Below are 15,072 nucleotides of genomic sequence, written 5' to 3' on the forward strand. Positions count from 1 at the left end.
AGAGGGTTGGATGAACTTAAGCTCCAGAAATGTCTCCGGTTTCGCACTGGATCTGATCTTATTGTCACCGACACCATCCTTGTAGAGTTTCAACAGAGTTTAGTAGAAGACCAGTGGGGCACACGTGTGGAAAGGTTTTGTACATTGCTGACAGCTATGAAAATTTCCCAGACTTCCGATCAGAATTCAATGCTGTTCTCGAAAGCAATATTCGGGTCATGGATATTGTTTAATTCTGTCAATAAGCATAACTTCGTTAATTATCCATTGTAAGTTGCATCAACACAACATATTTTGTTCACTGTTCTTATAGGTCAAATAGAAACTTTGTATTCGTTCGTTCACTGTTTTTAGAATTTTATAGAAACAGCTTGCATTTGGTATTATGTTCCAGTTATAAAAAAGTTCTAGGGGTTTATTAAAACGACCCAAGATGTTATGCATAACCATTGGATGGTTGTTTTCAGCAGTGACATAGTATTAAGTGAATGCTTCTGTCATGAAGAGTAGTAATATTTTATTGCATTCAGTAAAGTCACTCTTCATCCACGATGTATTTCCTGACTACATCTGAATGTTGGTATATAAAAATAAAGTATTATAATGTTGTACAGAAAACACACATTTTAATATACAAGTAATTCACTAATACTTAATACATATTTAAGCAGTCAATTGCAGGACATTTCAAGCAAAATGTAACATCTTTGTTTTTGTTAGTCACAAATGGAAAATAATAACCATAGATCAGGTAAGCATAGTTAAAAAAAAATTCTATTTTGCAATGAATTATTCTGGAAAATTTGGGTCATTAAGGAATATTTAAAGGTCAAGAAGGCATTGTAAGACTAAAAAAACAGTAACTGAGTATACAGACTACTGATTAAAAACAAATCAGAAAAATTATTTTCTGTGGCGTTTGTATGTTCATTACATTAATACGCTCGTCAAACAATTTTCAGTAATTCCTCTCTCAACATAAGATACAAGTCACTGGTATGCAATGAATCTGATGAAGCGTGCCATTCATTTTCCTCCATCAGCAGACAACACAGTTCAAATACAGTTTCATCGCAAGGAAACTGGCATTTTGGAGCACTCTTCCATACATGCAGTGATATCTTGCATTCCAATAGGTTTCAGTCGATCCTCGACACTGTGCATGGCAGGCAATGAATACATGACGACTGGCCGGCCTGAAGCTGTATCACCGTTCGACCTTGGTCTTATTTTGCGTGAGTTCCATGTGTTCACAACTTCATCCAGCTCATCCTGCACAAGAGCAGCATAGTTAAGTATTTAAGTACATTGTTATTTTTTACTACTCATTTATTCATTTCAACTTCAAAAACATGATGGAGACCAACATATTTTACCTGCACAAGATTAAGAAAGCAGAACTTGATACGAATTTTATCCCGAAAATCTCCTGTGTAGTGACCATCCCACTGAAGAGCTTGAAATAAATTAATCCAGAACTGTGTGCTCTGTTTGCAATGGGTGGACAACCACCCTTTAATGCACTGATTGGCAGTACTTCTCCCATAAAGAAAACATTTCTTACCAGCAAAATTGTCAGAGTGGTTTTGTCCCAAAAACACTTGCATCTGTTCAACACAACCATTTTCTGTGCCCCTGTCTGCATGGATCCTCTCTGGACATTTGATAAAATAACTTGCATTCACCTTGGGATCATTGTTTGTGGTATAGGCCTCTGCCCATAACACATACCGGCTAAACCCATCAATACAACCATTGATGCAAATCCCATAGGATTTTACCGTAATCTTCGGACTATAAATCACTTTTTTTTTTTCATAGTTTGGGTGGGGGGGGCGACTTATACTCAGGAGCAATTTATATGTGACATTTTTCACAAATTTTCAAAATTCTAAAATCCACAATGTAGTGAAAGCACGCTAAAGGAACCACAATGTAGCAAAGGATTACTGTAATTTGAACTGCAAGTGACGTCAGTGGTGCCGCGCGGCGGTTGTTTACATAAAGGACAAAGGATTCGATCACGTGATGACGAAGGGCCCCACGTTTGAAGGATTTAATGATTTGGAGCGACACAAGGGTTGAAAAACATATTTACGTTATAGTTATTTGATATATTTTATTTTGTGTAGCAACTTGAATATGTTTTTATCGTTACAGTTCAGTAGTTGTTGGCTCGTTGAACTCTTGTTTTGTTAAATAAAGAGCCGTTTACCAAACCCACGTCTTTCCTGGTACTTTGTTAACGCTACAATATCGTTATATACTACATCTCTGCAGCGTTGTTGACATAAAGAACGAGGAATTTGATCGATGGATTTAATGATTTGGAGTGACACAGATAGTTTGATAATATTTTTGTTATATAAACCCATGTCTTTCCTGGTAATTTGTTAATGCTACAATATAGTTATATACTAGATCTGTGGGGCGCACGCGGGGCGTCCTTGACATATAGGACGAGGAATTTGATCGATGGATTTAATGATTTGGAGTGACACAGATGGTTTGATAATACTGTTATATAAACCCACGTCTTTCCTGGTACTTTGTTAACGCTACAATATAGTTATATACTAGATCTGTGCGGCGCAAGCGCGGCGTTGTTGACATAAAGGACAAGGAATTTGATCGATGGATTTAATTATTTGAAGTGACACAGATGGTTTGATAATATTGATGTAATATGATAGTTATTTGAAATATACTTTATATATATCGTTATATGGGTCTGTGGAATAATTAGAAATGCAATTTACGAGTCCGACGTCAGCGGCGCATACGTGGTGCATACGCGGCATTGTTTACATAAAGGACAATCGATGGATTTAATGAAATTGAGTGACACAGATGGTTTGATAACCGTGTTATTTATGTAATACTTATTTAAATATCTCTGAATGTTACTTCAGTCCCGTTCTCAGCTCCTTGTTTGTGTACATCACGTTAGCATACCGTATCGTTTAGCCTGTTGTTGCTGGTTCATGTCTGTACTTGGTGTTGGATTTTGACAAATAAATTTGCCCCAGAACTGCGACTTATACTCCGGTCCGACTTATATATGTGTTTTTTTCACTTTATTGTGCATTTTATGGCTGGTGCGACTTATACTTCGGAGCGACTTATACTTCGGAGCGACTTATACTTCGGAGCGACTTGTAGTCCGAAAAATACGGTAATTTGTCATAGCCATCCATTTGCCAAAGAGCATTTGGGCCTCCGGCAGCTGTACTGGCGTTGTGCTCTTCTTAATTCCATGCTGACTGGGTCAACCAATTTTATAATTTGTCTTATTGTATCTTGTGACACAACAAATCCTTTTTGAATCGCACGTAGATGAAGCCAGCGATGACCTTTCATCTGGCCACAAGTCAGGATTTCATGCTGGACAAAAGCCAACACATCTCCCAGGTCCGACTGATTCTTTCTTCGGTAAAGACAAGTCTTTTACAAGTTCTCTTCAGAGTCCGAATACTTGTAATAGGCTGAGCCTTATGTAATAAAACTGCAAGTATTTCCTTGTTGCTGAATGCAAGTCTAAACCATAGCTTGATTAAGTCATCCAAATCCGGCTTTTCAGGCACTGGTTGAGTTGCACCCTCCATCAGTCACTTTATCTGCACAAATAAGTAAAAGAAATTACAATCTGTCAAACACAACAGCGAGCATTTTGAAAACATGACTTTATGACAGTATGCTTATTATATAAAGTTGTTTTTAATAACAATGTTCTCACTCCTGGTACGATGTCAGGATGTCTGTCACTAAACAAGTCTCATCCAGTGAGTAAATAAAGACGTGCTTGTGTGCATGATTATACTTCAAATGATGTAACCTTGAATTGTGGCACGTAGAATCACTACTCTTAAACAACAATGTGATCAGTGTATTGAGTTAAATTTAAAGTGCAATGATATTGCAGCCGGCCACAATCAGCAAGGCATAGTTTATGCCGCGAGTCGCGATTTATAATCGTGCATTACGTCATCGGTTTAATGAAACTGACTACTGAATGAACACAAATACGCATAATGCTTCTTTACGTATAAATGCGGCGCATCCCGTCAAGAGCTATCAATTAGCAACGGAGCTACGTGCTACACGGAGCCAGTTATATATGCAACAGTCACCAAAATGAACACAATGCATTATTTACTCACCCCCTGCTCCTCCAAGAGTGAAATGATGTCCTCCGGCAATCCTCTGGCACGCAAAAAGTCACTCGTTGACGACATAATGTCCTCTCTGGTCAAAACCACACCACACTGACTTTCCCTCCGCCACCCCACGCCATAAAGTCAGAATCCTGAGAATAAAGTCAGAATTCTGACTTTAAAGTCAGAAAGTGGGAACTCTGACTCAATTATACATTTCATATTTTTGGTTTAATTTTCTCCTACTACCGTGAGCAATAAAAGTTAGGTATATTTCTGATTTAAACAAAGTAAAAATAAAAAATATATATTTTGTACCTGCACCGGGCTTTGAAGGAAGTAGCCTGTGAATTTGGACACAGCACTCGTGTGGTTACGGTAGTATATGATCCAAGATGTCCGACTGGCATTCTGCGCACGCGCTGCGGATCATGCAGCCGTCGCAAATCGTGTCTTGATAAGTGTCCAGACTTGCGCGTCTGCGAGGGTATGAGCGAAACCTTTACGATGATTTGGTTCAGTGGATCCATACCTGATGCCATTAATTTAGCTAAACAGAGGAAGTTTGTCTTTGTCATCGTCATTACAGGTGTGTGCTTTTATTTTTGCCGATATGATTATCCTAGCAATATTTTCAGTGAAATGAGTATGAGTACATAGCGAGTTAGCGTCCCTCTAATTGAAAATGTGTGCAAAAAACATTTGATTTTAACTCCAAAGACTATAGTTTGTATTAACGATATTGGTGTCAGCGCACTGTGGTCGAGATAGCCTGCACCTCCAAAATTGAGGTTAGGACCTTACTTAAATGCTCAGTTATGTGTAAATTCGGCGTTACGGCAAAGCACCGCAAACCGTGTATGAACTAAGTTGCGTTTGATCCCAAAATGTTTTGTAAAGCAATCCTCCATTTACCATTCAAGGATTTTTTGAACAGAAACTTTTAGGCAGTTACAAATTTCAAAGTGGGAGAGTTGGCTTTAAATGAGCTTGCGTTACAAACACTATACTAACTAGAATTTGCAATTTCTCGAGAAATTGCGTGTGAAGGCGAAATGGTTGAATAACTTTTGGGGGAATACTGCGGATTGATTTTGGAACGAGTTGAATTACCTGAGAAACGTAGAATTTAGAGGTGAAAAACGGAATTTTGGAGAATTTGGTGGAATTTCAAATTTGAAAATGTAGAATCTATGGGAAATGGGAATTTGCGGTATAGGGAGGAAATAGATGAAGGGGTGAAAGTTGGAATGGGTTGAATTGGTTGAAAAATGTGGAAATTAGAGGTGAAAAACGGAATTTTGGAGAATTTGGTGGAATTTCACATTTGAAAATGTGGAATTTATGCGAAATGGGAATTTGGGGAATAGGAAAGAAAAATATGAAGAGTTGAATGTTGGAATGGGTTGAATCAGTTGAAAAATATGGAAATTAGAGGTGAAAAACGGAATTTCTGAGAATTTGGTGGAATTTTGAATAAATATTAATATTTCGGTTCAATGTAGGTAACGTCCGGGTTATTTGGGTCACTCCGGTGCAATTTTGGTCACTTCTTGGGTCACTTCTGGTTTAGCTGAGGTCACTTCCGGTTTTTTGGGTCACTTTCGGTTTAGCTGATGTCACTTCCGGTTTAGAAAGGTCACTTCCAGATTACCAGGGGTCACTTCCGGTTTGCCTGAGGTCACTTCTGGTTCATTGGGGGTCACTTGCGGGTTACCTGGGGTCACTTCCGGTCCAATCAGGGCTCATTGGGGTCACTTTAGGGTCAATCCAAGATGGCCGCCACATAGTGGAAGTGGGGGTCAAGGGGGTGAATATGTGAAGCATAAGGTGAATAAAGTTGGAATGGGTTGAATCGGTTGAAAAATGTGGAATTTAGAGGGAAAAAACTGAATTTTGTAGAATTTGGTGGAATTTTTGAGAATTTGGTGGAATTTCTAATTTGAAAATGTGGAATTTATCATAAGTGGGAATTTGGAATAACATGAAGAGTTGAAAGCCAGAATGGGTTGAATCGGTTGAAAAATCTGGAATTTAGAGAGAAAAAACGGAATTCTAGAGAATTTGGTGGAATTTTGGAGACTTTGGTGGAATTTCTCATTTGAAACTGTGGAATTTATGGTAAGTGAGAATTTGGGGAATAGGGAGAAAGAATATGAAGAGTTGATAGCTGGAATGGGTTGAATCGGTTGAAAAATGTGGAAACTAGAGGTGAAAAACGGAATTATGGGGAATTTGGTTGAATTTCAAAATTGAAAATGCGGAATTTTTGGGAAGTGGGAAGTTGGGGAATAGGGAGGAAGAATATGAAGAGTTGAAAGTTGGAATGGGTTGAATCGGTTGAAAAATGTAGAAATTAGAGTGGAAAAAGAACATTTTGGAAATCTTGGAAAATTTGGTTGAATTTCAAATTTGAAAATGTGGAATTTATGGTAAGTGTGAATTTGGGGAATAGGGAAGAAGAATATGAAGAGTTGAAAGTTGGAATGGGTTGAATCGGTTGAAAATTTGAAACGTGAAAACGTGAAATTTTTGAATTTGGCAAGTTCGGGAATGTCCCCAATGTGATTTGAATGTGTTGAATTATGTGAATTTTAAACTGGAACAACGTAAATGTGAAATGTTGAATCTGCCGTTAAGAATGAATGGGGCAAAAATTGCCGGAAATTTGTGAATTTTGTGAAAACAGAAAATTTTTTGAATGAAAAAAATGTAAACAGTCGATTCCTGAATATTTGGAATAAGTGAAAAGTGGAACGGAGTGAATCGGTTGAAGTATGTGGAAGTAGTTAAGCGGCAAAAAAGTGGGCACAACAAAAAAGTAGAATAACAATAGTGTGAAGGTCTTCACCTTCACAAAAAAAAAGTAAAATAACAATAGTGTGAAGGTCTTAGAAGAATTACATAGTTACATAATTAGTAGAATTACAATAGTGTGAAGGCCTTCGCCTTCACACTAATAAAATAACAAAGTAGGATTAGAAATTGCAATTTTTTACGGTATTTGAATTTACGAGGTGGAGGGTGGAAGTCTGATGCTCTACCTACTGAGCTAAACAGTGACTTACTATTGATGCAGTGGAATAATGATTAAAGATGAGAAATAAAAAAATGGTTAATTATGATGATGATGATGAGAAATAAATAAATCAAAAAATAAAAATGGTAAATTATAATGATGTTGAATAAATTAAATGATTAAAATGTGTTAAAATGTATTGAATAAATGAATGAATAAAAAATAACGGCCAATGTTAGATTCGACCCAAATTGTCGGAAAATCTTTGCCTCAGATCTGGGAGTGGGGGAGTGGGATAGTTTTATATACTTGTTTGAGTTTGGAACAAACATGGTCCAATGTTTTGTTCCCCACTGGTGGCACAGTTTATTTATTGGACAAATTTAGGGAGCACAGACTTTAGACACACCTGATTGAAATCGCTGGCAACAATAAAGACACCAACAGGATGGCCGAGTTGCTGTTTGTTTAGTGTAGTGAGCAGGATGCGAAACGCTATGGTGACGTTAGCATCTGGTGGTATGTAAAGAGCCGTCACGATAACTACCGTCAGCTCTTGTGGTAGATCAAAGGGTCTCCATGAGACGGCTTCCACTTGTAAGTCCGGAGAGCTGTACGTCCTTATTTATAATCTTGCTGTTATTATTAGGGCTGACTTGACTTAGGAATGTCATCAGTTCTCTAGGTTGCGCCTTTACTATATCATTGTACCTATGTGCAAGTCCACCATCATGCAGATCCACCTACGTGAGTACTTTTTTGCCTGGAAGCCATCATTTACACACACGAAGAAGGAGGCAAACATGCCAGGCACATAAAGTCATTTTATCTATTACGGCAAGCTGCTTTGCACTTATACTTGCCTTTAAGACAGAGTTGGTGAGCTGTCCGTTGGTTTTGTTTTTTCAAAATACCAGTTCTAAAAATAAATGTTATCGAGTTGTTTTTGACGCCAAACTACCAAGGTATGGTACTGGTGCCAGTATCCTGTGCAACACTTCAACTTCACAACTTCAAAATATTTTTTTTTTGTGACGCCTGATGTTTGTGGAAAAAATGGGTGCGTTTTGGTTCAGGTTTAGTTGGTCACTAATGTGAGTCTTTACGGAGAAGAAGAATTTTAAATAATAAATTTGCGTTCGCTCATCGGGCCCTAAAATAAAAGCATATTAAAGTCATACCATTATTGCATTATGCATTTTAAAAAGTTAAAACTGAATTAAAAGTCAGTCACTGAAGTCACTGAATTGAACTAAATTTGTGCAGAGAAAAGTGAAATATTAATAAATCTAAGGCTGTTTCAGAAATTAAACTTTGTGCCTAATATTTTTATGACTTCCAATGACAATTTCAAATTTTCTGTATATATTTCTCATAATCCTTTACCGAAGAGAAATGCAAATATCAACGCACTTCATGTACCTGTTTGCCAGTGACTAACGTAAGTAATGAAACTTGATGACCTTACAAATGACTGAATTTTAAAATTAAAATAAACAAAATCAAAACATGTGATCATTAAACAAATTCAGATGTAATCCTTGCTGGATCAATAAATCTCTTTCAATTGAGTAAATTGCGCATATTTTGACAACTAACACTGAATGAAGAACATAAAACTGATTATTTTTTACAGTAAATTGCTCTGCATTACCTGCTCATAGGTGATGATGAGCAGTCATCAAATCTGATATCCAGCTGGGAGGATGACAGCGTTGCTGAGATGGCTCAAAAATGCTGTGTGCCCATTAAAATCGACGCCCAGAGGTATTGTATCATGTTCAGCACTTGTCTATAAAAATAATTAGTGAATACCGTAATTTTCGGACTATAAGTCGCGTTTTTTTTCATAGTTTGGGTGGGGGGGCGACTTGTACTCAGGAGCGACTTATGTGGGTTTTTTTTTCTTCAAAAAAATCTACTTGATCATTAACACATTACTTACTAGTACAGTTGATCACCTCACATATTATTTTTAATACACTGAAAAAACGAACAAAGCAATTCACACTTTAATGCACAATATTCAAGTTCATGAAACACATAAACAAAACAAAAAAAAAACTGAAATAGAAATATAGTTATTTTCAAACTAAACTGAACGTGGGTGATTTAAATTTCACCATTGGCCGTGACGCAACAACTGGGAGGGGAAAGCGCTGTTTTTATGAGTTTTTAAAAAGCACAGGTTCCGGTGAAGAGAATTTAGTGTGGTGATGTAAAAAAAAAAAAAAAAAAACAGTAGGGGCAGCAATGCAATTTAGGATGCAAGCTCTGCTTGTCATGGACAGCATGCGAGCACACATCACGCCAGACATGCAATTCACGAGTCCGACGGCGCGCGTACGCGGCATTGTTTACACGATCGATGATCGATGTATTTTATGATTTGGAGTGACAGATGGTTTGGTAATATTGTTGCTATATGATAGTTATTTGAAATATACTTTATATATCGTTATATGGGTCTGTAATAATTAGACATGCAAATCACGAGTCCGACGGCGCGCGTATTGGCATTGTTTACACGATCGATGATCGATGTATTTTATAATTTAGAGTGACACAGATGGTTTGATAAACGTGTTATTTATGTAATAATCATTTGAATAACTCTGAATGTTACGTTAGGCCCGTTCTCAGCCTCTCGTTTGTTTATGTCACGTTAGCATACCGTATCGTTTAGCCGGTTGTTGCTGGTCCGTGTCTGTTTTTGGTGTTGGATTTTGACAAATACATTTGCCCCAAAAGTGCGACTTATACTCCGGAGCGACTTATATATGTTTTTTTTCACGTTATTGTGCATTTTATGGGTGGTGTGACTTATACTCCGGAGCGACTAATAGTCCGAAAATTACGGTAGTTTCCAATGCATTTTTATTCCCTCCTGATTAGGGATGGGTACCGACGACGGTACTTTTTGTTGGTATGGACCAATTTGGTTCAGTACTATTAAGCACCGATTCATGTGAAATTAAGCAATGTACGTTTCGGTCTGAACCGCGACTTTGTTATGAATGTGTGGCAATAGAAGAGTTGTCGATTTTCCATGACACCGTTGAACATAGCAGTGTACCCCCCCCCGCCAGCGTAATGTCACCCACTCACACAGTTAAAGTCCCAATGATCGTCACACACACACACACACATCTGGGTGTGGTGAAATTTGTCCTCTGCATTTAACCCATCCCCGTGTGATTTTGATCCATCCCCAAGAGGTGAGCAGTGAGCAGCAGCGGTGCCGCACTTGGGAATCATTTGGGGATCTCACCCCCCAATTCCAACCCTTGATGATGCTGAGTGCCAAGCAGGGAAGCAATGGGTCTCTTTTTTTTTTTTTTTTTTTTTTTTTTATAAATAATATAGTCTTTGGTATGACCCGGCCTTCACAAACACTAAAAGTACATTTGCAAGTTTGGAAGCAAGCAAGATTTGCCCGCCACCATGACAAACCAATACACTGAATGAAGTAGATTGTCAGGATGGTGAAGCCTCACACTTAGCAAGCTTCAGCTGAGCGTCAAGCGGTGGACCCCGCAGTGCCACTAATATGTGCGTAACCATAATCATTATGGTAGAAGAAAGAAGACATCATTCATCAGAGTTCCGTTTGAAGCCAACAAGTCATCAATCAACAATCCGATTTCAGAAATTTTACAAAATGATTTAATAATATAAAATAAAGTATACATTTTTACCAACTAACATGGTCACAACAAACAACTTTTTTTCATTTTGGACCACAAATGTACATCATGAGAGTAGTCAGTCATCTTCAGCCAGTCGCCTGGGGGAGTCACTCATGCAGTCAAGTCATGTACCGTAATTTTCGGACTATAAGTCGCTCCGGAGTATAAGTTGCACCAGCCATAAAATGCACAATAAAGTAAAAAAAAACATATAAGTCGCACCGGAGTACAAGTCACCCTTTTGGGGCAAATTTATTTGTCAAAATCCAACACCAAGAACAGACATGAACCAGCAACAACAAGCTAAACGATACGGTAAGCTAACGTGACATATACACAAACAAGGAGCTGAGAACGGGCCTGACGTAACATTCAGAGTTATTCAAATAAGTATTACATAAATAACATGTTATCAAACCATCTGTGTCACTCTCAATTCATAAAATCCATCAATCGTCCTTTATGTAAACAATGCCGCATATGCGCCGCGCCGCTGACTTTGGACTCGTAAGTTGCATTTGTAATTATTCCACAGACCCATATAACAATATATAAAGTATATTTCAAATAACTATCATATAACAACAATATTATCAAACCATCTGTCACTTCTAATCATTAAATCCATCGATCAAATTCCTCTTCCTTTTTCAACAATGTCGCGTGATCTAGTATATAACTATATTGTAGCATTAACAAAGTACCAGGAAAGACGTGGTACACAAAATAAAGTACTGTAAGTTTTGGACTAAAAATCTCTCCGGAGTATAAATCGCACCAGCCTTAAAATGCACAATAAAGTGAAAAAAAAAAAACATAAGATGCACCGGAGTATAAGTCGCACTTCTGGGGCAAATTTATTTGTCAAAATCCAACACCAAAACCAGACATGAACCAGCAACAACAGGCTAAACGATACGGTATGCTAACGTGACATATACACAAACGAGGAGCTGAGAACGGGCCTGATGTTATTCAAGAAAGTATAACATAAATAACACGTTTATCAAACCATCTGTGTCACTCCAATTCATTAAATCCATCGATCTTGCTTTATTTAAATAATGCTGCCGCATATGCTGACATCAGACCCGTTGTAAGTTGCATTTCTAATTATTCCACAGACCCATATAGCGATATATAAAGTATATTTCAAATAACTATCATATTACAACATTATTATCAAACCATCTGTGTCACTCCAAATCATTAAATCCATCGATCAAATTTGTCGTTCTTTATGTCAACGCCGCGCGTGCGCTGCAGAGATCTAGTATATAACTATATTGTAGCGTTAAAGTACCAGGAACGACGTGGGTTTGGTAAACGACTCTTTATTTAACAAAACAAGAATTCAACGAACCAACAACTACTGAACTGTAACAATAAAAACATATACAAGTTGCTACACGAAATAAAATATATCAAATAATTATAACATACATTTCTCAAAACTTTTGTCACTTCAAATCATTAAATCCTTCAAACCCACGTTTGCCCTTCATCATCTTTGTCATCCCGTGATCCAATCTTTTGCCCTTTATGTAAACAACCGCCGCGCGGCACGGGTGACGTCACTTGCAGTTCAAATGACAGTAATCCCTTGCTACATCGCAGTTCATTTATCGCGGTTTCAGTACATCGTGGATTTTTGAAATTTGAAAATTTTTGAAAAAAAATCACATAAATCGCTCCTGAGTATAAGTTGCCCCCCCCCCCCCCCCCCCAAACTATGAAAAAAACCGTGACTTATAGTCCGAAAATTACGGTATTTTATTTTTGGGGTGAATGGGGGGGGTCGTAAGTCACGTTTTTAGGACATTGAGGCCGAAAGAGACATTTGTATTTTCTAGATGGAGCTACACTATTAGCATTAAGCAGTAGTAGCATTAAGATTGATTGTGCAATACATAGTAGAAAAAAAGTGTTTTCTCCTGGAAAAAGAAAAGATCAAATTCAAAGAAACATTTGGAGTGGCAACAGGCTGTGTGAAGTAGTAGGAGATAGATAAGGCATTTATTTTCTTTGGACAAGTGAATTTTCTTTAGATGTTATCTGCTGACAGTTTTGACTGTGTCTCCAGTCTTCCTCAGAAGCGTCATCCGACACATCAGGAGCATGTCAGGTGACGCATCTGAGGAAGACTGGAGACACAGTTGAAACTGTGAGCAGGTGACATCTAAAACTTTTTCACTTGTCTGAACAAAAGAACTGCCTTATATAAAATACAGAGACATGATGCATCTTAGCGAACTAATGCAGGAGAACCCAGAACTATAAATTGCTTTATTGAGCCATCTTAATGTTTTATTTAAAAGTTTTTGTATTTTATTTTTTGAATAATGCACATGACCAAATTAGTTTGCTGATGCTTGAACTTTTTTTTTCTTTTTTAATCAAGCACACTTAACAAATAAAAATGTGGATTTCAAATCTCATTTTAGCGTATTCAACAGATTGCAACAGATGCACGACAGTTTTGTCATGTACTAGAATTCAAATCCGACATTTGGGGACCTTTATAAAATATTAGATAAAAGTGTGATTAATTAGTGTGATTATGTACAAGTTGTAATTAATCAGATACATTTTTAATCGCCTGCAGCACAATAAAATATAAAGCTGACTCAGTCTTTGTGATTTATTAGATTAATCAATTACAAATCCTGTAATAAGTTTGGTTAAGTTTTTATTTGCCTGACAGCACTACTTAAAATGTAAAACTTAATGTGTTATTTATTATTTCACTTATCTACTTATCTGCCTTTTCCCACAGTGAAACCTGTGTGCAGTTCTCACAGATCTGTATCTTTTTTCATTGCTCGTCTCCAACCTAGAATCTACATGAACATATAGTACAATGTTAAGGTAATATGAAATATAATTTTTGTGCAGTTTGTATGAATAGAAACATCATTTAATGTGCTCTGAGCGTATTCTTTAACAATATACGAATGCAGATCCAGTGGTGTGTGTTCCTTCAAGTTTTTTTATTGGGGAGAATGGTGTTCCTTTGGAGGTCATTGCTGGCAGTGTGTCTGCTGAAGAACTACAAATTAGAATTGACCAAGTACAACAGGTAGGAGACCTGATTTTGGATTGTATATTTTCCTTTCTCACACCTTGTTCCTACAAATGAGTCTGGTTTAAGTCTCAGGCCACTCCTATCATGGCGTTGCCGTCTTCAATTCTTCACATCCGTTGATGGAAACGCTACGAAAATAAAATGACAAAATGACAGACTAATGATTACAGTATGGTTTGGAAAAAATGACTGATTGACGATGATAAATGGGTCCCCAGGCCACTGATGAATGACGAATGAAAACTTTGTAGATTGCCCACCTCTCACAATCACGTGATCAAATAAGGACATCGATATTATTTGTAATTTATGCAGCATCACAGCCATCATAAAAAAAAAAAGTCTTGCATTTTGAATCTGAAACAGCATTACTCAATGTTCCCATGAAACTTAAAATTTGTTGTTAGGGGTTGAACTGTCATTTTTGTCCCCCCCCCCATCCCCTGGGGGAGAGGGGAGCCGTGAGCAGCAGCGGTGCCGTGCTCGGGAATCATTTGGTGATCTAACCGCCCAATTCCAACCCTTAATGCTGAGTGCCAAGCAGGGAGGCAATGGGTTCCATTTTTACAGTCTTTGGTATGACCCGGCCGGGGTTTGAACCCACAACCTTCCAGTCTCAGGGCGGACACGCTACTACTACTAGGCCACTGAACATCAACAACATCCTTTTCACCTACGACTATTATTGAGCAAACAATTAAATAAAATGCTGATTTGCTATGAATTCCTTAATACACTTGTTGAAATAACAGTTGCTAAATCAATGTCATTTTTCAGATGCATGCACAAAAAATTGGCACTCGAATGGTGTCGCAAGAGACAGCCACTACTTTGATAACCAGTCCAACACAACCTACCATGGCTGCACTCTCAGCTCCTTCGGTGCCTGTCATACCACCAGAAGAATTGATTAGGCCCTCTGCATTGGAAGACCTAGACCCTAGAGAGGCAGCAAAAGGTAAGAATGGCGAGTGTTCGACTTCACCCCCAGCACCCTCTCTAGTTCTATTTTCACTCTTGCGTTCTGAAATACTCATGGGATACGCATGGGACGGTAACCGGTTTCACGGTATTAGAAAATACTATGATATTAAAAAGCCACGGTTTGATAACTGTGAGCATTTG

The 15,072-nt window shown here is 37.8% G+C and overlaps 2 protein-coding genes across 3 annotated transcripts in view; one reads left to right on the plus strand and one right to left on the minus strand.

The window, feature by feature from the left end:
- Positions 1-504: 504 nt before the first annotated feature.
- On the minus strand, positions 505-1,883 carry LOC147050559 (uncharacterized; the record flags this gene model as incomplete). The annotated part of the gene is made up of 2 exons (XM_085920730.1): positions 505-1,272; positions 1,377-1,883. Coding segments are annotated over 2 exons (711 nt in total), but the record flags the coding sequence as incomplete, so codon positions are not given.
- A 2,620-nt stretch (positions 1,884-4,503) lies between these two features.
- The window catches only part of ubxn4 (UBX domain protein 4), a 54,971-nt gene continuing 44,402 nt past the window's right edge, over positions 4,504-15,072 (plus strand). The window contains exons 1-5 of one of the 2 annotated variants that reach the window (XM_085919999.1): positions 4,504-4,743; positions 8,838-8,940; positions 13,639-13,667; positions 13,823-13,941; positions 14,725-14,905. In XM_085919999.1, the coding sequence (XP_085776125.1) occupies positions 4,644-4,743; positions 8,838-8,940; positions 13,639-13,667; positions 13,823-13,941; positions 14,725-14,905 (532 nt within the window). In that variant the 5' untranslated portion in view covers positions 4,504-4,643. Of the gene's footprint in view, positions 4,744-8,809; positions 8,941-13,638; positions 13,668-13,822; positions 13,942-14,724; positions 14,906-15,072 lie in introns of both variants that reach the window. The other variant, XM_085920001.1, reaches the window with a different exon arrangement.

This window comes from Syngnathus leptorhynchus, chromosome 9 (genome assembly GCF_054491065.1).
Source record: "Syngnathus leptorhynchus isolate UIUO chromosome 9, UIUO_Slep, whole genome shotgun sequence".
In the NCBI taxonomy this organism is placed as follows: Eukaryota; Metazoa; Chordata; class Actinopteri; order Syngnathiformes; family Syngnathidae; genus Syngnathus; species Syngnathus leptorhynchus.